General features: G+C 41.4%; 3 protein-coding genes across 6 annotated transcripts in view; 1 reads left to right on the plus strand and 2 right to left on the minus strand.

The window, feature by feature from the left end:
* apba2b (amyloid beta (A4) precursor protein-binding, family A, member 2b) overlaps positions 1-11,158 on the plus strand; it is a 68,189-nt gene extending 57,031 nt beyond the window's left edge. For all 4 annotated transcript variants that reach the window (XM_033985447.2, XM_033985448.2, XM_033985449.2 and 1 more), the window contains 6 exons: positions 4,472-4,657; positions 6,974-7,153; positions 8,204-8,416; positions 8,500-8,619; positions 9,011-9,151; positions 9,922-11,158. In XM_033985447.2, the coding sequence (XP_033841338.1) occupies positions 4,472-4,657; positions 6,974-7,153; positions 8,204-8,416; positions 8,500-8,619; positions 9,011-9,151; positions 9,922-9,993 (912 nt within the window). In that variant the 3' untranslated portion in view covers positions 9,994-11,158. The remainder of the gene's footprint in view (positions 1-4,471; positions 4,658-6,973; positions 7,154-8,203; positions 8,417-8,499; positions 8,620-9,010; positions 9,152-9,921) is intronic.
* A 316-nt stretch (positions 11,159-11,474) lies between these two features.
* On the minus strand, positions 11,475-15,373 carry sord (sorbitol dehydrogenase). The gene is made up of 9 exons (XM_033985451.2): positions 15,182-15,373; positions 15,063-15,096; positions 13,826-13,990; positions 13,533-13,692; positions 13,295-13,413; positions 12,907-12,972; positions 12,569-12,747; positions 12,366-12,487; positions 11,475-12,292 (listed from the first exon to the last, which is right to left on the minus strand). The coding sequence occupies exons 1-9, from the start codon at positions 15,233-15,235 to the stop codon at positions 12,127-12,129; spliced, it is 1,065 nt and encodes a 354-aa protein (XP_033841342.1). The 5' UTR covers positions 15,236-15,373; the 3' UTR covers positions 11,475-12,126.
* A 1,838-nt stretch (positions 15,374-17,211) lies between these two features.
* On the minus strand, positions 17,212-18,448 carry terb2 (telomere repeat binding bouquet formation protein 2). The gene is made up of 8 exons (XM_033991920.1): positions 18,385-18,448; positions 18,142-18,223; positions 17,933-18,072; positions 17,797-17,855; positions 17,676-17,731; positions 17,492-17,571; positions 17,335-17,415; positions 17,212-17,216 (listed from the first exon to the last, which is right to left on the minus strand). Exons 1-8 carry the CDS (start codon positions 18,446-18,448, stop codon positions 17,212-17,214), a joined length of 567 nt encoding a protein of 188 aa, XP_033847811.1.
* Positions 18,449-20,116: the final 1,668 nt, after the last annotated feature.

Here is a 20,116-nt window from a genome sequence, read left to right on the forward strand (position 1 = left end):
CTGGAATCACGCCGCCAAACTGTGGATTAGTGGATCTGATGAGTGTTTATGCTGAGAGCGAGATTTGAACCACCAACCTTCTCGACAATAATTGCATCGAACAGTCAAATTCTGTTTTGTCTGACCTTAAAACGAATACAAAATAATATAAATTTGACATGAATTTCCTGAAAACAAACCGTACTGGCTTTATGATTGACATTTAACACACAAATGTCACTTTTCACTTTTCCGTAGCGTGAAGTCGGCTCCAAACCACCTGCTTTTACTGACGGGGGGCGGGTTGTGGACATCGCCATTAGAAAAACTTGACCACATGTTGATTATTTGCACAGCTCCATCAGGATCTGACCAGGAGTCGACTGAGATGTGTCTGTTCATTTGTGTCACTGACCTCTCCAAACAGCTGCCCCGGCAAAACAACCAACACCACAAAACACCACAACTCACTGGACACAGCCTCAGAACTGTACCTGTTTGATCACTTTCGATACATATTTTATACAGATACACGACAGAAACAACGCCCCAAATACAGAAACATTAGCTATGCCGTCCAATCTCAGACGTTCTACTGTATCTCAGACTTAAAAAAGCTGCTCGTCAAAGTCAAAGTGTTTTTGATCAGAGCTGAACGAAGAGAATAAGACGTAATATTCAACAACGGTTTTGTTTTGCGATAGCGATGTTAATGCAATATGGTTCAGTCCTGGTGTAGTCCTGGTTTAGTCCTGGTTTATTCCTGGTGTATTCCTGGTGTAGTCCTGGTGTAGTCCTGGTGTAGTCCTGCTTTAGTCCTGCTTTAGTCCTGCTTTAGTCCTGCTTTAGTCCTGGTGTAGTCCTGCTTTAGTCCTGGTGTAGTCCTGGTTTAGTCCTGGATTAGTCCTGGTTTAGCTCCCGTGGACCCACCACCTGCGGAAGGAGCCATGAGGGGCGGGTGCGGAGAGATCCGGGTAGCAGTCGAAGGCGGGGACCTCGACGACCGGATCTCCGGACATGGAGACTAGCTCTGGGGACATGGAATGTCACCTCGCTGGGGGGGAAGGAGCCTGAGCTTGTGCGGGAGGTTGAGCGTTACCGGCTAGATATAGTCGGCCTCACCTCCACGCACAGCCTGGGCTCTGGAACCCAACTTCTTGAGAGGGGTTGGACTCTCCATTTCTCTGGCGTTGCCCGCGGGGAGCGGCGGCGAGCTGGTGTGGGCTTGCTCATTGCCCCACAGCTCAGCCGCTGCGTGTTGGGGTTCACTCCGGTGAACGAGAGGGTCGCGTCCCTGCGCCTTCGGGTCGGGGACAGGTCTCTCACTGTTGTGTCGGCCTACGGGCCAAACAGCAGTGCAGAGTACCCGGCCTTCTTGGAGTCCCTGGGAGGGGTACTAGACAGTGCACCAACCGGGGACTCCGTTGTTCTCCTGGGGGACTTCAACGCCCATGTGGGTAACGACAGTGACACTTGGAGGGGCGTGATTGGGAGGAATGGCCTCCCCGATCTGAACCCGAGCGGTGTTTTGTTATTGGACTTCTGTGCTAGTCACAGCTTGTCCATAACAAACACCATGTTCGAGCACAAGGGTGTCCATCGGTGCACATGGCACCAGGACACTCTAGGTCGGAGGTCGATGATCGACTTTGTTGTCGTGTCATCTGACCTCCGACCGCGTGTCTTGGACACTCGGGTGAAGAGAGGGGCTGAGCTGTCAACTGATCACCACCTGGTGGTGAGTTGGATCCGCTGGCGGAGGAGGAAGCCGGACAGACCTGGCAGACCCAAGCGCATTGTGAGGGTCTGCTGGGAACGTCTGGCGGAGCCCTCTGTCAGGGGGGTCTTCAACTCCCACCTCCGGGAGAGCTTCTCCCTGATTCCGGGGGAGGTTGGAGACATGGACTCCGAGTGGGCCATGTTCTCCACCTCTATTGTCGATGCGGCTGCTCGTAGCTGTGGTCGTAAGGTCTGTGGTGCTTGTCGCGGCGGCAATCCCCGAACCCGGTGGTGGACACCGGAAGTAAGGGATGCCGTCAAGCTGAAGAAGGAGTCCTATCGAGCCTTGTTGGCTCGTGGGACTCCTGAGGCAGCTGATGAGTACCGGCGGGCCAAGCGTGCCGCGGCTCGGGCGGTCACAGAGGCAAAAACTCGGGGTTGGGAGGAGTTCGGGGAGGCCATGGAGGAGGACTATCGGACGGCCTCAAAGAGATTCTGGCAAACTGTCCGACGCCTCAGGAGGGGAAAGCAGTGCTTCACCAACACTGTTTACAGTGCGGGTGGAGAGCTGCTGACCTCGACTGGGGATGTTGTCGGGCGGTGGAAGGAATACTTTGAGGATCTCCTCAATCCCACTGTCACGTCTTCCGAGGAGGAAGCAGAAACTGGGGACCCAGAGGCGGACTCGTCCATCACCCTGGCTGAAGTCACTGAGGTGGTTGGCAAGCTCCTCGGTGGCAAGGCTCCGGGGGTGGACGAGATCCGCCCTGAGTACCTCAAGTCTCTGGATGTTGTGGGACTGTCTTGGCTGACACGTCTCTGCAACATCGCGTGGCGGTTGGGGACAGTACCTGTGGAATGGCAGACCGGGGTGGTGGTCCCTCTGTATAAGAAGGGGGACCGGAGGGTGTGTTCCAATTACAGGGGAATCACACTCCTCAGCCTTCCCGGTAAGGTCTATTCCAGGGTACTGGAGAGGAGAATCCGACCGATAGTCGAACCTCGGATTCAGGAGGAGCAGTGTGGTTTTCGTCCTGGTCGTGGAACACTGGACCAGCTCTATACTCTCCATCGGGTCCTCGAGGGCTCATGGGAGTTTGCCCAACCAGTCCACATGTGTTTTGTGGATCTGGAGAAGGCATTCGACCGTGTCCCTCGTGGTGTCCTTTGGGGGGTGCTCTGGGAGTATGGGGTCCGGGGCTCTTTGCTAAGGGCTGTCCGGTCCCTGTATGACCGGAGCAGGAGCTGTGTTCGCATTGCCGGCAGTAAGTCAGACCTGTTCCCAGTGCATGTTGGACTCCGCCAGGGCTGCCCTTTGTCACCGGTTCTGTTCATTATATTTATGGACAGAATTTCTAGGCGCAGCCAGGGGCCGGAGGGGACCTGGTTTGGGAACCACAGGATTTCATCTCTGCTGTTTGCGGATGATGTTGTCCTGATGGCTTCTTCGAGCCAGGACCTGCAGCAGGCACTGGGGCGGTTTGCAGCCGAGTGTGAAGCGGCTGGGATGAGAATCAGCTCCTCCAAATCCGAGGCCATGGTTCTCGACCGGAAAAAGGTGGTTTGCTCTCTCCGGGTGGGTGGTGAGTCTCTGCCCCAAGTGGAGGAGTTCAAGTATCTCGGGGTCTTGTTCACGAGTGAGGGAAGGATGGAGCGTGAGATTGACAGGCGGATCGGTGCAGCGTCTGCAGTGATGCGGTCGCTGTATCGGTCCGTTGTGGTAAAGAAGGAGCTGAGCCGGAAGGCGAAGCTCTCGATTTACCGGTCAATCTACGTTCCTACCCTCACCTATGGTCATGAGCTCTGGGTAATGACCGAAAGGACAAGATCGCGGATACAAGCGGCTGAAATGGGCTTCCTCCGCAGAGTGGCCGGGCGCACCCTTAGGGATAGGGTGAGGAGCTCGGTCACACGGGAGGAGCTCGGAGTAGAGCCGCTGCTCCTACACGTTGAGAGGAACCAGCTGAGGTGGCTCGGGCATCTGCTCAGGATGCCTCCTGGACGCCTCCCTAGGGAGGTGTTCTGGGCATGTCCCACCGGGAGGAGGCCCCGGGGAAGACCCAGGACACGCTGGAGGGACTATGTCTCTCGGCTGGCCTGGGAACGCCTTGGGGTCCCACCGGAGGAGCTGGAGGACGTGTCCGGGGTGAGGGAAGTCTGGGAGTCCCTGCTTAGACTGCTGCCCCCGCGACCCGGCCCCGGATAAGCGGAAGAAAATGGATGGATGGATGGATAGTCCTGGTTTAGTCCTGGTTTAGTCCTGGTTTAGTCCTGGTGTAGTCCTGGTGTAATCCTGGTGTAGTCCTGGTTTAGTCCTGGTTTAATCCTAGTTTAGTCCTGGTGTAGTCCTGGTGTAGTCCTGGATTAGTCCTGGATTAGTCCCGGTTTAATCCTGACGATATTATTGCAATATGTTAATATACTTTCTGGCACAATAAGCGGAGTTAATTTAAAACAAAAAATGCAGATGTCTCTATTTACTTGTCAAACTGGGTCAGAATAAAAAATGAACAAAGACAAAGCCGAGTCTGTTGTAAAACTAAAAGAAAAATCATTAATAAAAGCTTTTTGTTTCTGTTTCTGTTTGACTTTACAAAAACAGTACATATCTGTAAAAAGGGGAACCCATATATTTTCTTGTGATTATTACGTCCGACTTTGACATTTCCTCTGCGTCTGATCCTGTTTGCGACGCCCCGTACGGCGGGCGGACATAATGTCACTAATGTTCCCAGGTTGATTAATTGAATTTGCACCTTTTAACTGTCTCCAGGAAACGATGATGGACAACGCTCTGCGGACGATCTCCTACATCGCCGACATCGGGAACATCGTGGTCTTGATGGCCCGGAGGAGGATGCCCCGGACGGCGTCGCAGGACTGTATCGAGACCACACCAGGGGCTCCCGAGGCAAAGAAGCAGTACAAGATGATCTGCCATGTTTTTGAGTCTGAGGATGTAAGTGACATAGACACGTGATGACAAAATACTATAGTCCTGTAATATTTTATGAAGAGAAATGCAGAAAAGATCATTGTTTAAATTAAAATGCGAGCGTCAAGCGTCTAGTCACTAATATAAATCATCAGGTTCAACATTTGTGGATCTTTTTGGGCGCTAAAGCTATGACCCAATTTATATAATATCTTTGTTATATTTGTTTCCTGATAAAAAAAAATAGTAAAAAATAAAAAAAAACAATTACAAAAGATGAATAAAGGAGAGTAGGCAAGGCAAGTTTATTTGTACAGCACAATTTCTCAAGGTAATTCAAAGTGTTTTACAGAATAAAAAAGACAATGAAATCACAAAACAACAAGTAAAAACATTAATAATCAGAAATAATCATCATAAAATTAATATTAAAGGAGAAAAGTGCAGAATAAAACCCTTTCAGTCATATGCACAGCTAAAAAGAACGATTTTGATTTAAACATTGTCAAAGTACGTTTAGTCCTGCTTTAGTCCTGCTTTAGTCCTGCTTTAGTCCTGCTTTAGTCCTGCTTTAGTCCTGCTTTAGTCCTGCTTTAGTCCTGCTTTAGTCCTGCTCATGTGAGATGGTTCATGTGGCTCATGTGGGAGATGTTCTTTGGTGCTGGTCCATGGAGAGACTTGTTCACACAGAGCTGCTTTAAAGTCTCTGAGCCACAGGAGCCAGAGACCTGAGCCACAGGACACATGTGTGAAGTACTTCCTGGTTCTAGACCTGAGCACAGGACACATGTGTGAAGTACTTCCTGGTTCTATCCTGACCCGAGCAGCGATGTTCTGGATGTTCTGGATGTTCTGTTCTGTGGCTCGTTTGGAGAGTCCAGTGCGCAGGACGTTACAGTCGTCTAACCCACTGGACACAAACGCAGGATAAGTCTCTGAGTCTGGTTTGGACAGTTTACCTTTGATTTTTGACATGTTTTTAGATGTAAAAAGCTGCAGATGTTATTGATTTGATGTGGCTGTTAAAGTTCAAGTCTGAGTCCATTATTACCTCTAGATTTGTAGTCAGATTTTAGACCAGATTCCATCCATCCTAGAGCCTTTAACAGACCATATGTAAACTCAAACTCCTAGGAACAAGTCTGTTTATAAGTCCCTGGAACAAATGGAATAAAACTGTCATAATTAGAATAAACACACATTTTCCATCCATCCATTTTCTTCCTCTTCACCTCGTCTGGGTTGGGGGCAGCAGTTTAAACGGGGACACTTCCTCCAGCTCCTCTGGTGGGACCCCAAGGCGAGGAGCACATATTTTCTGGTTGTCAAAATTAGTGATGGTGTGTGGCTGACCGCCTGTTTGCTGAAGGGGGGAGCGCAGAGTCCGCCATGTGGAAAAGTGCTGCTTTATGTTTAGTTCAGACCATTTAAATGTGGAGGGGTTAAGCTGTTTTTGTATGTCCACTTATGCAGATGGGCCAGACGTTTTGAGCCCAGTTTGTGGAGTTGAAGCAGATTCAGCAGGAGTTGGCACCACGTTCAGAGCCTGACAGAGCAGCAGCAGCAGCAGCCCAGTGCGTCTGTGCCAGTCGGTCTAAAGGCTGGACTCCTGTCTCTGCCTCTCAGCTCCATCCACTGCCAGCTTCAAAGGGCCAGCCAGGATTATAATAGAAGTATTCAGCGCCTCTCCTCTGCTCATAAACTCGATCTGCAGATGGTGCCAGCTCCAATGGCTGCACAGTTTTATCTTATTGTTCATTTTTGAAAAGGATGATTTGCAGATTTGTATGTTTTTTGACAGCACTATGGTAAAAATAAATCATGAAGTGCACATTAACTGGTCATAAACACCCCGTCATTACGCACATTTACGCTTTGTTAATCCAGTTGGCTGAACGATACGGATATGTTTTCAATTTGAAGTTGTAGATGTAATGATATTAGAGTAAATCTCGTGTTGGTAGTTTCAAGTAAAGAGCCGAATGGGAGACTATTGGCCGTAGGAGAGGTTCAGTTTGTTGCACATAAAATATAAACCATTATAAATTATTCAGTGCGCAAACACCGTATAGACCAAAACCTGCGTGGAGCTACTTGTAATGGAGCGAACGGCTATTGAATGAGCGTGTGCCGCCTTTGTCTGCACAAGATTTGCAGGAAAATGTTAATGTAAACCTTTTTTTTTTTTGCATTATCTGGATGTTGTCCTTTTCACAACATTAACACGGCTCTGTCAGTTCTTTCCCTCGACGATACAGTCCATTTCGGCCACACTTCTACTGCCCGTTTTTGCGTGCAATGATCTAAAAAGCGTGTCTGTGTTTCGTTGTCGTCGCGCAGGCCCAGCTCATAGCGCAGTCCATCGGGCAGGCCTTCAGCGTCGCTTACCAGGAGTTCCTGCGAGCCAACGGCATCAACCCGGAGGACCTGAGCCAAAAGGAGTACAGTGACATCATCAACAACCAAGAGATGTACAACGATGACCTCATACACTTTTCCAACTCGGAAAACTGCAAAGAGGTTGGTTTAACGTTTTACAGCAGTGAGTCATTCAATGTTGGCAGTGGATGCGGAACAGATAATAGGTTTATGTTGTAGAAATAATTCAAGCAGCTTGTGGGTTGTAAAGCGAGGCAGGAGTCTGGACCAACCCGGAGACACGGACGCTCAACACAGTGGCGGGATTCGTCCGTTCAACTCCGGCCATGAGAATTATTACCACTGATGACACCTGCCAAAAAAACGAGGTCTGAGCCGGAGGTGTCCTTGGTGCAGCGGTGCAATTTCTCAGTATATAAAGCAGCGCTGATGGTTATTGTCACTATAACTATGAAAGTAATTGTACTTTTACTCTGTCCTTAAGTTCTTCCGCTCACTTTAAAGTAAAACGCATCTTGCTTTGTAAAATCAGGTGGATAAACACAACACCGTAAACGCCGTTGTTGTGATTTCATAAAACACAAAACAATTTTACGGCAAGAAAAAGATGTGTAAAACGAAAACTTATGAGTAGTTCCATTGGAGGTTTATTTCGGAGTGGTATTTCTCCAAAGTCAGCTCGGTGCCCTGAAGCGTTACCAGCGGCTTGGAGTGAAATCACAAACCGTGAAACAGTTTCTGCTACTCTTTGTACTTAATAGGTAGCAATATACAGCTTGTAATATACTGAATTCACTTGGTACATTGAGGGGGTATATTGAGGGAAATTACGACAGAAGTTACATGTTTTGATTCAAGCTGTATTTAAAACTAAGAGATCGTTCTTTTTACAACACGTAGTCGATTGCTGCTTCTAGTAAATCATAGGAATTATACTTTAGATGGTGAAAACGGAGTCAAGGTAAGTTTGTTGTTAAATATTTGTAGTAATTTATAACAACACCTTTGTTAGCCTTAATAAAACACGAAGAAAGACGACAAATAAACAAACGTATGAGGCTCAGTAATAACCAGACTCCTAACCCGTTAATTAAGGAGTTAGTCAAAATTTTTGTCATTCTTCTTGTATAAAGTATTGCCTAACTTTAGTGAGTTGTTTTTCTTACCCGTGACTCTTGTCTGTGTCCGTAGCTGACGTTGGAGAAGACAAAAGGTGAGATCCTGGGAGTTGTGATCGTGGAGTCGGGCTGGGGCTCCATTTTACCCACTGTGATCTTGGCCAACATGATGAACGGAGGACCAGCCGCTCGCTCTGGAAAACTCAAGATCGGCGATCAGATCATGTCCATCAATAACACCAGCCTCGTGGGCCTGCCCCTCGCCACCTGTCAGGGAATTATTAAGGTACTGTACAAAACAACAAACATGCACGTTGTTTATGATGTGACTCATTTTTTCTCGATGGCTGTTGTTTTTCATGTTTTCAGGGCTTGAAGAACCAGGTCCAGGTGAAGATGAATATTGTGAGCTGCCCTCCTGTTACTACTGTCCTCATTAAAAGACCAGACCTGAAATATCAGCTGGGATTTAGTGTCCAAAATGGAATTGTAAGTTTAAACATCAGATTTTTTATTTACATTCAAAATCAAACATCATTCAACTTGATTAAGGTTATACATAACATTTCTACCATGACCGAAAGGGTTTAGGCTGAAGTAAAATGGACCTATAATGACTAACTCTATTTAATAATAACACTCAAGAATTCCAACAAAAGCAGCATCAGCTCTGCAAAGTATGACTCAATATTTATACGAAAAAAAAACTACAAACCACGGCAGTTCACATGAATCACCCCCGAGTCCTGTAATTCTCAAAAAGCTTAAAGTTTAAATGCTTCTTGTGCAGGATTTTAAATTTATCATCAAGGTTGTCAAGATAATGATGCTACGGTTGAATCTTTCTTTACATTTGTCTGTCTGTTTGTTTGTTTGGTAGATCTGCAGTTTGATGCGAGGAGGCATCGCTGAACGAGGCGGAGTCCGTGTGGGCCACCGCATCATCGAGATCAACGGACAGAGTGTGGTGGCCACGGCTCATGAGAAGATCGTCCAGGCTCTGTCCAACTCTGTGGGAGAGGTGTGGTCCTTCATACATTAGTTTAAATTCACTCAAACTAACTTTTCTTACCTGTGTGATAAAAACCCTGAGTCATAAACAAAGTAATGTGTGTAGTGAAGAGTGCAGGGCTACAGAGAATGAACCAACACCGTCACAAGAGCAGCTCAGGACCACAGTCTGCTGTTCATCTCCATCTCAAAGACACTAAACACTCCTTTGACGAGAGTGAGGTTCAGATCTGAGCCAGAGAAAAGAAATAGTTTGAGAGGAGAGTTAAAGAAGATATTTTTGTTCAGAAAGACAATCCTTCCTTAAACAGGAATGGGAGCCTAAGACATCATCTCTCACGGGGCTATAATTCCATCCTCAGACCCAAAGCACACAAAAGGAACCATGAGAACAATAGTGCGAGCCAGTAGGGCCATTAAAGGTTGAAGAGGACCATTAAGGCTGAAACTGGAGACAGTGATCCGACCAGAACTGAAGAAGCGGCTTGGACGAGCAGCGAAACGTCTTCACTCCTAAAACGATGTGACGGTTTTAACTTCGGCTTTTGCTCTCAAACTTTTTCAAACTTTTGAGCACACAAAGACGTTCTAAACCAAAATAATCCAACTCTGCAACCTGCATATCTTTCGCCGTTTACATTCCACCTTCCTTTCATATCTCAATCATCTTTATTTATTCACGCTTGACACTTTGAATAGACGTGGTAATGAATGGATTAAACTCGTCTTTATCTACAACGTTAATACACATTTGTAAATAGATTTTCTCTCGTTTTCCAGATCCACATGAAGACAATGCCAGCCGCCATGTTCAGACTCCTCACGGGGCAGGAGACACCGATGTACATATGAAGAATGTCCATGAAAAACTCCACCGAACAGTCACCTCTGAAGCGTTAGGGCAAAACTCCACCACGTGAGACTATAGAGGACCCGCTGCCCGTCTTCTCACCTGTCATTTAAGTTTTACATAATCACTTTTTATTTATGCTTAACACGCAGTGACCATAGCAAAACCATAAAGCGCTTTCACCATCGGACCAGCCACACAAACTGTACTGTTGTGAGAGTGTTGTCTGTGCTTTACTGTCACTGCTGTGCGGGTGTGTGTATGAACTAGTGAATGCCAACAATTTGTTTTTTATATTCATTTAATACAATATAAAGCATCTATACATACTTCTGTATAGCCCCATGTCCCTTAAGTTTATTTATTTGTCATGTAAATACATACTTTTTTGCTAATATTGCAATCGAAGGCAAAGGGGAGGGAGGGTCCACAGCCAAATTGTAAATATATATTGTATGTAACTTGCTGTTTGATGATCTATGATGATAAAAACCAGCCTGAATTATCAATGTCTGAAAAGGGGAATGACTTGTAGGATGAAATAGCTGGTTTAAAATTATTTGTGATCATGTGAATTAAATTATTTCATCAGGGGTTAAAGGGAGAAATGCCATATATTTTTTCCTTCATTTTATGGCAATACACAACTTCTAAGGCGAGGGATGTTTTTTCTACACTTAACATGCAACGCACACATTCTAATAAGGAGTAACTCAGTCAAACTATTAAAAAGCATTAATTCTGCTTTGAATATACAAGCTTTGGACACAGATGTTTTCTTTGTGTGCTGTTGTTTCATAATGTGTGACTGAAACTCATATGCACTGGATATGGGTTGATTGTGAATGTAACCGTGTAGTGTGAGCTGTCTCATCGCCATACGCAGTATTAGAATGTCTGTACAGAAAAAATAAACTTGTCTAAGTATTGTGCTCATGTAAAAAAAGCAAAACGCACAGGTTTAGTCGCTGCTTCCATCTCCACGCTTGTCTGTTGGCTATGTCTCGAGAGGGAACTGTGAGTGGCTCACTGTGACAGACAAAGCCTTTCACAAAGCTGCGGTTTTACTCTGCGCCGCAGTAAATCTGACCCATATGAACATTATGTGTGTGCATGCCTCGTAAAGTAGAATCATGTCAATGTGACAAGATCAATAAAATCAGAGCTAAACCTGTCTGGATTTTTTAACTCAATCAATGCATCTAACTTGTGATTATTGCACAAACTAATTAAATATATTAATTTATCACTGAAGCTGCTATAAACCAACAGTATTTTACAGACAGTTACAGTTTGAGAATCATTTTGCTTCTGTAGTGGATTTAAACATGAAACCTGCTCCTGCTCTGAGGAGGACAACTGAAGATGTGTTTGTAAACAGTGTGAAAACAGGAAAGAGCATGTTTATTTTATGCATAAGACTGTGCTGCCCTCTATCTGCTCACTGAGGTAGTGCAGGTTGTGCAAGAAACAAAACATTGTGTAATTTATTAATGGCATTTTATTAATTTAAAGGTAAAAATCAATGGCTATGATGCAGTGGTTGCATAAGTGCTCAATTTTGCTATTATTTTGTTATTTGTTAAAGTACAGATGCCAGGGCAAAAAATAAAATAGTAAAAGTATCGCATGAAAAAATCTACTTAAGTAAAAGTATTAAAGTACCTGTTTAAAAATGCACTTAAAAGAGTACAAAGCAAAAGTATTTTCAGCAGTTTTTCAGGTCTAATAAAGCTTCAAATGTACTGATTTTGGTGCAGATTTGTGCTGAATGTTGCTCAACAGAAACAATTGAACCGTTTTTTGGCTGTTTTAATTTGTATATTTTTACTCAAACTTTGAACATGTTAAAAATAAACTCTGAGCCTTTTCAGCAGGTCTCCAACAATCACAAAAAAATACTTTTACTTTTCGGTCCTGTTCAAAAATGCAGCAGAGTAGAAAGTACAGATACTGCTCTCAAATGTAGTGAAGTAAAAGTTTAAAGTAGATGTAATGTAAACACAATTATAAAACTATAATATTAACCTCCAAAGTGTTGATACTGATCTTTCCTCATTGTGTTGTTATCTTAGCTCAGGTTCAAAGTTCGGTTTCTAAAGTTTTGGTCTATAAGTTAATCTCTAATGATGAGGTCAAGGGTTCTGGTCGTTTTTGTCACATTTTAACATGACCTTAATCCCACTGCCCTGTTTGGTCGTCTCAAAGGCCTGCAGCGCTTGCTCCAGAGGGAAACGGTGCGTCACTAGAGGCTTCACATTCAGTTTCCCTGATGAGAGCATAGCTATCGCCATGGGCCAACTGCGAGACAAAACCGCAGCGTTAAGACCAGTGTCACGGCTGTTTTATCATTTAAAGACATGCATTTACTCACGTGTTGCAATAGCGAAACACGCCTCTAATGTCGACTTCTCTTACAGCAGCGTTGACCAGAGGAATAGTGGCCATCTCTTTACCGAGTCCCACGAGCACCACCACACCTCCAGACTGAGTGGCCTGACAGTTCAGTATCAGAAAAACAGATTAATCCATCGCCAATACACAACATTAATCAGTCGGTAATACAGATTTACAGACATAGATGGCGGTTTGGATGCTGCTCTCCACTCCGGTGCATTCGATGGTCATACCAGGGGGTGTTCCTAACAAGTCTGACACACTTTTAGCGAGAGTCTGCGGTGAATCCTCTTTGGTTATAGTCAATATAAAATCAGCACCGAGTTGTTTGGCCAATGACAAACGTTCCTGAGAAAGATCTGAACAGAAAAAAATATTACAGACACTTGAATTATTACATTTGATTTATTATTATTATTATTATTATTATTATTAATTTATATTTTAATATATATATTTTTTTTATTTCATTATTTTTTATATATATATTTTTTTGTATTTATTTATTTTTTTTTTACCAGTGATGACAACTTTTGAGGCCCCCATTGCTTTGGCTACGAGCAGACTGACCAATCCAATAGTTCCTGTAAAGAAAAAGTAAAACCTTTATCAACATTATTTCTGTTTAATGGGTAATTTCAACTGTTTCAATCATTATAATCAACCTAAAGATAAAGTAAATGTTCTTAGTAAGACGAGACATCAGTGAAATTGGATGTTCTTGATTGATTTTTTTTTAATAAAGAACATTTTAAACATGAATAAACTTTGTCAATAATCTGCGATCATGTAGTGTTACCTTTTCAAAACGCTAAAATGCTGTGAACACTTTACAAACACGCTGAAACATTTCCTCTTTGCATCATCGCCGGCTGGTGGGACATTTCTCAATCTTTGCATCTGTACCTGCACCACAGACGAGGACGACGCTGCCCAGTGTGACCCCTGCTCTGCGGCAGGCGTGGATCCCGACTGAAAGAGGTTCAATCAGCGCTCCCTCTTCAAATGTCAAGTTATCTGGCAACCTGCACAAAGTAGAGCAGCAGACCAAAATGCAGCAGTGTTGAGTAAAACTGACAGTTGATTGTATAATTTCTGCTACAAACAAATGCAACGGTTCCTTATTTGAGGACGGGGGAGTTACTTGTAGCAAAAGTTGGCATTGTGAGTGTAGTATCGGGACAGGTTTCCGTCATCAGGAGGTGTTGCGCAGAAGAAGATGGACGGGGAGAGGTTATAGCGGCCGTTTTTGAAGAATTCATCCACGTCTCGAGGCACGCCGGGCTCGATGGCAACTCTATCGCCTAAAAAAAACAACTCAGAAGTTCCAAAACACGTAGATAATATGGTTATAAAAAGACATACAGCAGCACTTCACATCAATCTTGTTCCTCTATTAATTGGAAACACACTGCGCATTCTTACATCGCTAATTACCTATCTGAAGATGTTTCACAGCAGATCCAAGTTTGACCACAGTCCCAGCGGCTTCGTGGCCCAAAACCATCGGCTTTCTGAGCACAAAGTCTCCGATGCGCCCGTTCTGCCAATAGTGAACATCCGAGCCGCAGATTCCCACTGAGTGCATCCGCAGCAACACGTCTGCAAACGTGACATGAAAGGAGTTTATAATGAGGAGAAAGACCCGGGACAGCTGTGAAAATCAGAGCTACAACACGTGAAGTCGGTGTAATCCCTCAGTCGTCCCGGTCTGATACACAGGAAGAGCTAAAAGTGAAGGAGGAACAACACGTGGAGAAAGACCGCTCTGTTTGTGGATATCCAAATGGGCCTTCGGTAGATCTAAGAGAGCTAAAAAAACAACGTGACAACTGTGAATCTGAACCAAGAAAGAAAAGTGTAACTATTTCTTACACATTAAGACTGAAACTGGAGACAACAGCTCTTTCTTTCTTTCTTTTTTGTCAGGGACCACGTACAAATTCATTAATCTTACAAAAGAAAAGATGATTTGTACCAGATTTCGCTCCTGTTTCTTTCCCTCTGCAGTCCCAGGGCAGGAGAACACACATTAAAACACACATTTCATTATAAATACATTATTAATCCATCAGTTCATCATTGACATTAGCAGTAAAATACAATAAATGTCCAGCACAGTATGTTTCCCACAGTCCAAACCAACTTAAAAAATCTGTTATGTGCAGTTTTTTTTTACAGTGAAACAGCAGGAGAAATGAACCGGACTGATTTGGACACATTTGATTATCTAAAATGTACTTTTTCAGATTTCTAGTAAAATTATTCGAATGTTCAGACAATTTCAGTCGGTCTGGAGCTGATTCCTCTGATAGTTTGTAATTAAAACGTGACTGAACAAAGGCCGAGGGTCTGTTTGGACTTGGATCGGTGAGTTCAGAACAAAGTTTAACATATTTTTTTCAATTTAGGTGAAGCTGCATTATTAATAATCTTGAATAAATATCTTAGATTTACAGTTTCAGTGTCGTTAGCTCCTCTTTTCAGACAGATATAAGGCAGTGTCCAGCTTTAATCTGACCAGAAGCTTGAACGAGCAGCTAAACATCTTCACTCCTACAACTATTAGTCCAATTACAGATTTAACTTTGACTTTTACTTTACAACACATGAATAAATACTTAGATTGTGAAAATACATTAGTATTTGTGTGGTTTGGTGTGTGTCTTTTTACCATTAGGCCCTGGCTCTGGCACTGGACGTTGCTCCTTAAAAAGATAAATAATAAAACATGTAAGTTTCATTTAAGCTTCAGTGTGAAAAGAAAAGCAGCACGTGTGAGTTTTTTTCTACCAGTCTGAGGTCCTTCTGAGCGTGCAACACCACCGCCAGATTATCCTCATCCATCTCTGCTGTTTCACTGAGCAAACTGCAGGAAACAAAGTCACAACTGAGGTCAAAATGTGCAGAATAAACCTAAAATCTGTTTGGAGGCTGCAGCCAGTGTCAAAGTTCACTTGCACCTTCCTGTGGAGCTGGGCTGACACTAAAACAAACACCACGATTGGTCAAACACACTCGGATCAGTCCATTTGGAGGAGGGGGCAAAGAAACACACATGGACCCCTCTGTTCTGAAATGGTAGAGTCCAGGGGTTGCCAGGTTTGCTCGTTTTTCCGCACTAGACACGTGTTGCACTACTTAATAATGTAGATACCAATTGAAAAGTGTTATTTTTTATGATTTTGACACTTACTATCCAGATTAAAATGTGTTAAATGCACCTTGGATCAGCTAAATGCTTTAATAATACTTCATGTGTTCATGATCCGTGCTGAGAATATGTATTTAATATAATATATGGACTTGTTTGTTTTGTTTTTGTTTTGTTTTTTTTCAGTTTTTATTGTATTTTAAAAAAAGGTGCCAATAAAAAAGAGAGTCCAACTGCTCTCATTGGGTTTTCCTGTATAAATAAAGATAAATAAAATAATAAAATAGTAAATAAACTGTTCTCGTTAGGTTTTCCTGTTTAAATAAAGATAAATAAAATAATAAAATAGTAAATAAACTGCTCTCATTAGGTTTTCTTGTATAAATAAAGATAAATAAATAATAAAATAGTAAATAAACTGCTCTCATTAGGTTTTTCTGTATAAATAAAGATAAATAAAATAATAAAATAGTAAATAAACTGCTCTCATTAGGTTTTCCTGTATAAATAAAGATAAATAAAATAATAAAATAGTAAATAAACTGCTCTCATTAGGTTTTCCTGTATAAATAAAGATAAATAAAATAATAAAATAGTAAATAAACTGCTCTCATTAGGTTTTCCTGTATAAATAAAATAATAAAATAGTAAATAAACTGCTCTCATTAGGTTTTCCTGTATAAATAAAGATAAATAAAATAATAAAATAGTAAATAAACTGCTCTCATTAGGTTTTCCTGTATAAATAAAGATAAATAAAATAATAAAATAGTAAATAAACTGCTCTCGTTAGGTTTTCCTGTATAAATAAAGATAAATAAAATAATAAAATAGTAAATAAACTGTTCTCGTTAGGTTTTCCTGTATAAATAAAGATAAATAAAATAATAAAATAGTAAATAAACTGCTCTCATTAGGTTTTCCTGTATAAATAAAGATAAATAAAATAATAAAATAGTAAATAAACTGCTCTCATTAGGTTTTCCTGTATAAATAAAGATAAATAAAATAATGAAATAGTAAATAAACTGCTCTCATTAGGTTTTCCTGTATAAATAAAGATAAATAAAATAATAAAATAGTAAATAAACTGCTCTCATTAGGTTTTCCTGTATAAATAAAGATAAATAAAATAATAAAATAGTAAATAAACTGCTCTCATTAGGTTTTTCTGTATAAATAAAGATAAATAAAATAATAAAATAGTAAATAAACTGCTCTTATTATGTTTTCCTGTATAAATAAAATAATAAAATAGTAAATAAACTGCTCTCATTAGGTTTTCCTGTATAAATAAAGATAAATAAAATAATAAAATAGTAAATAAACTGCTCTCATTGGGTTTTCCTGTATAAATAAAGATAAATAAAATCATAAAATAGTAAATAAACTGCTCTCATTAGGTTTTCCTGTATAAATAAAGATAAATAAAATAATAAAATAGTAAATAAACTGCTCTCATTAGGTTTTCCTGTATAAATAAAGATAAATAAAATAATAAAATAGTAAATAAATCAATGAGAAAAAATGTTTACAGCAATAAATAATCATGCAAAGTTCAAGTGTATGTATATTTCAATGCAAGCTTTATTATATATGTAAAAACAATGGCAAATGGCAACAGCAACTGGTCCTAAATAATATCTTAACAAGCACAAATCAGCAGTTTTCATGCTACAAAGCGGTAACATATAATTACAATAGAATGGGCCTAACTTATGCATTCATTATCTACAACTAAAGCTGTTCTTCTGGGTGATTTATGTGTGAAGTGAACAACAGTGTGGCCTACAAGCGCAGTGTCTGAAACGTCCTGGGCAAAAGTCACTCAAAGGTCCTGAATATTTTGGGAGACTGTCCATGCTCACGTAACCTGCGGACAATATAATAAACAACACACATTAAAAATAAAAACATTTCCAACCCACGTCCAGCTGATGCACTGTTACCTGTGAGCATGTTATTGGAGGGATAAACTGAAGAGCATCTACATAGTGACTCGTTTACTGAAGCGTTTGTTTCTACAGAGCTGCAATAAAAAAAATAAAATAAAATAAAAAAGTGTAACATGTGTAAATATACAGTAGTTTTAAATGTTTGGGGAAACTTCTTAATTAAAAGAACACAACATACTTAAGTGGACTTGCTTCTCCGTCGCTGTCTTCATCTTCTACGTTCTTACTAAAAGTCTGAAATAAAACTGGTTATAAACACTTCAGTTTCATGCTGGGTTCATTTTGTGGGATGAGCTCACCTCAGGGTCCTGGGAATCGTCACGTTCCCAAATCAACCTCCCAATGACATTTCTCACCTCTACATTAAAAAATCATGTTGAAATATCCATTGTGACGACAGAAAACAAATAGATGGAGAACATGAGTGATAGTTACCCTCCTGGACAGAGTCTGGAGGCAGCACATAGTGTCCGATGCTCATGGACTGGAAACTCTTCCTCTTTTCACACACAGACAGGAAGAAACTGTGGAAGACTGTGACCTTATTGGACAGGTAGTCTCTGCTGAAATATATGCTGAAAAGGAACAATAAGGAAGTATTAGACACACTCAAATCAGCCTAAAGAAAGAAAAAACAGGTTCACCTTTTAGTATCAGGACATGAAGCATCCTGACTGAACAGATAATCTGCTGTTCTCCAGTCTCTTAAAGTCCCTCCTTCCATCTCTGAGCAAAACAAACCTTTAATTAAAATTCACATTTGTATTTTTACTACACTTTTAATCTATGCTAGATTACAATTATTTTTATTCGACTTGTGAAAATACATGTTTTGATAAAAATCCTCCTGGTTTGTTTAAATCCAACAGTTTAGAGTCACTTCTTACTCCAGAATGTCTTAGCTTCTTTTGGGACACTGCGTGAAAACCAAGCAGATCTGTTACGAAACATGAAGCTATCTCTGGGTTACAAATCGATAAGTAAGAACAAAGTGTAATTTTATCTGATATTAGCGTTATGAGTATAAAAAACACCAAAAAAAAACCAAAAAAAAAAAAACATTTGAAATCGACCAAATATTTGTTAAATTTGGCGCGTGAAAATGACGTCACGTGTCGCGATTGAAAATATAAATAAAAAAAAAAAGTGTTATTCTGTTTAGTGCATAGTATTTTATAGTAAGTAGTAATACATTTGTACATGTTGTGACGAATTATTTTATTTATTTTTATAAGTAATACTTCATTTTGTCCAGCAGATGGCAGCACACCGCCGCCCACGTCCAGCACAGTTTTGTTCAATATTATTCTCAGTGTGTTTTTTCTTGTACTTGTATAATCTTTCACTGGCTAAAGCAATAGATTTAATGGTAGTAAAGACCAGTAAAGTAGAACATATGAAGTGCCCCATGGCAACAGAAAAAGATGAGCTCTTCCTGTTAATCAGTTTAATCAGGACATTGATCTGTTGGGCTTTATTTTATTTATTTATTTATTTATTTTTTACTTTGACACTACCTGATTTGTTTTTTGTGTTTTTTGTTTACAAGGTGAGTTTTCCCTGCACTAAGTTTACTCATAAACACATATTATCAGCTGTTTATTTATTTATTTATTTTAATAGCCTAATAAAAACCTTTGAAGTCTCAACTTTCCCAGTCTTTACCACAGAGAGGAGACAGTGCAGCCTGGTGGTTGCAGTTTCCTCCTCTCTGGGGTTGTCTGCAGGTCAGGTGCTCTGGTATATCACACAGGCATGAACAGGACCATTTGGCTCTGCTTTGTGAAACCCAATAATGTCATGTAACCTTGTGTTTTATAACGCTAGCATCCTATTAAAGCAGGACAGAGCAGGAGAGCAGCAGTGTGTCCCTCTGGCGCTGGAGCTGATGGGATATGCTGTTTGAACTCTGTGAAGGGGGAAGGCTTTTATTTCATTATTTTAAGTACAGTCCTGTTATGTGTACACCTTCTAGTACTAAAGGAATTGGAAACTATCATCAATTATTGCCTTGTGCATTGGTAAAGAGCATCAACAAACATGCAACAGAGTTAAATTTACATAGGTCTAAGTATTTTAACACAGAAAATGAATTGCAATATTGAAGTTTAGTCCAAAAGTCTTTGAAATGTTGTGCGTATCATCATGTATTTAACATATAATCATCTATAACTGCACTGTAATCACTTTATATTTCAAATTCAACACCTACGAGTCGCTGAATTCTGTTTTTAAATCACTATAAGCCTCAAGAATCACAGTTTTCACATTCAGTAGATGTCGATGATGCAGATTTCCTCATCCTGATGGTTTTTGCTGTTGGATTTGTTCCCTGGCAGACATTGGTGCTGTGAGTTACCACACTGTCCGTACGCGGTGGCTGGTTGGCGGAGGAGGTTCAAAGCGATGATAACTTGTTGCCATGACAACATCCAAGCCACACCCTTTTTCTTTCCCCAACCCCCAGTAAGCGGCGGAGTGAACAAAGCACCGAGGCTGGATGCTGCACGGGAAAATGTTATGAGCAGGAAATGTTGTGTTACAGTGAGGAACAGGTCTGAGGTTGTGTTGATTTGTTTTATTTATTTATTTGTTTTTGTTTTTTTGTGTGTTTGTGTC

The sequence above is a fragment of the Periophthalmus magnuspinnatus genome, chromosome 3, assembly GCF_009829125.3.
Source record: "Periophthalmus magnuspinnatus isolate fPerMag1 chromosome 3, fPerMag1.2.pri, whole genome shotgun sequence".
NCBI classification, from domain to species: Eukaryota; Metazoa; Chordata; class Actinopteri; order Gobiiformes; family Gobiidae; genus Periophthalmus; species Periophthalmus magnuspinnatus.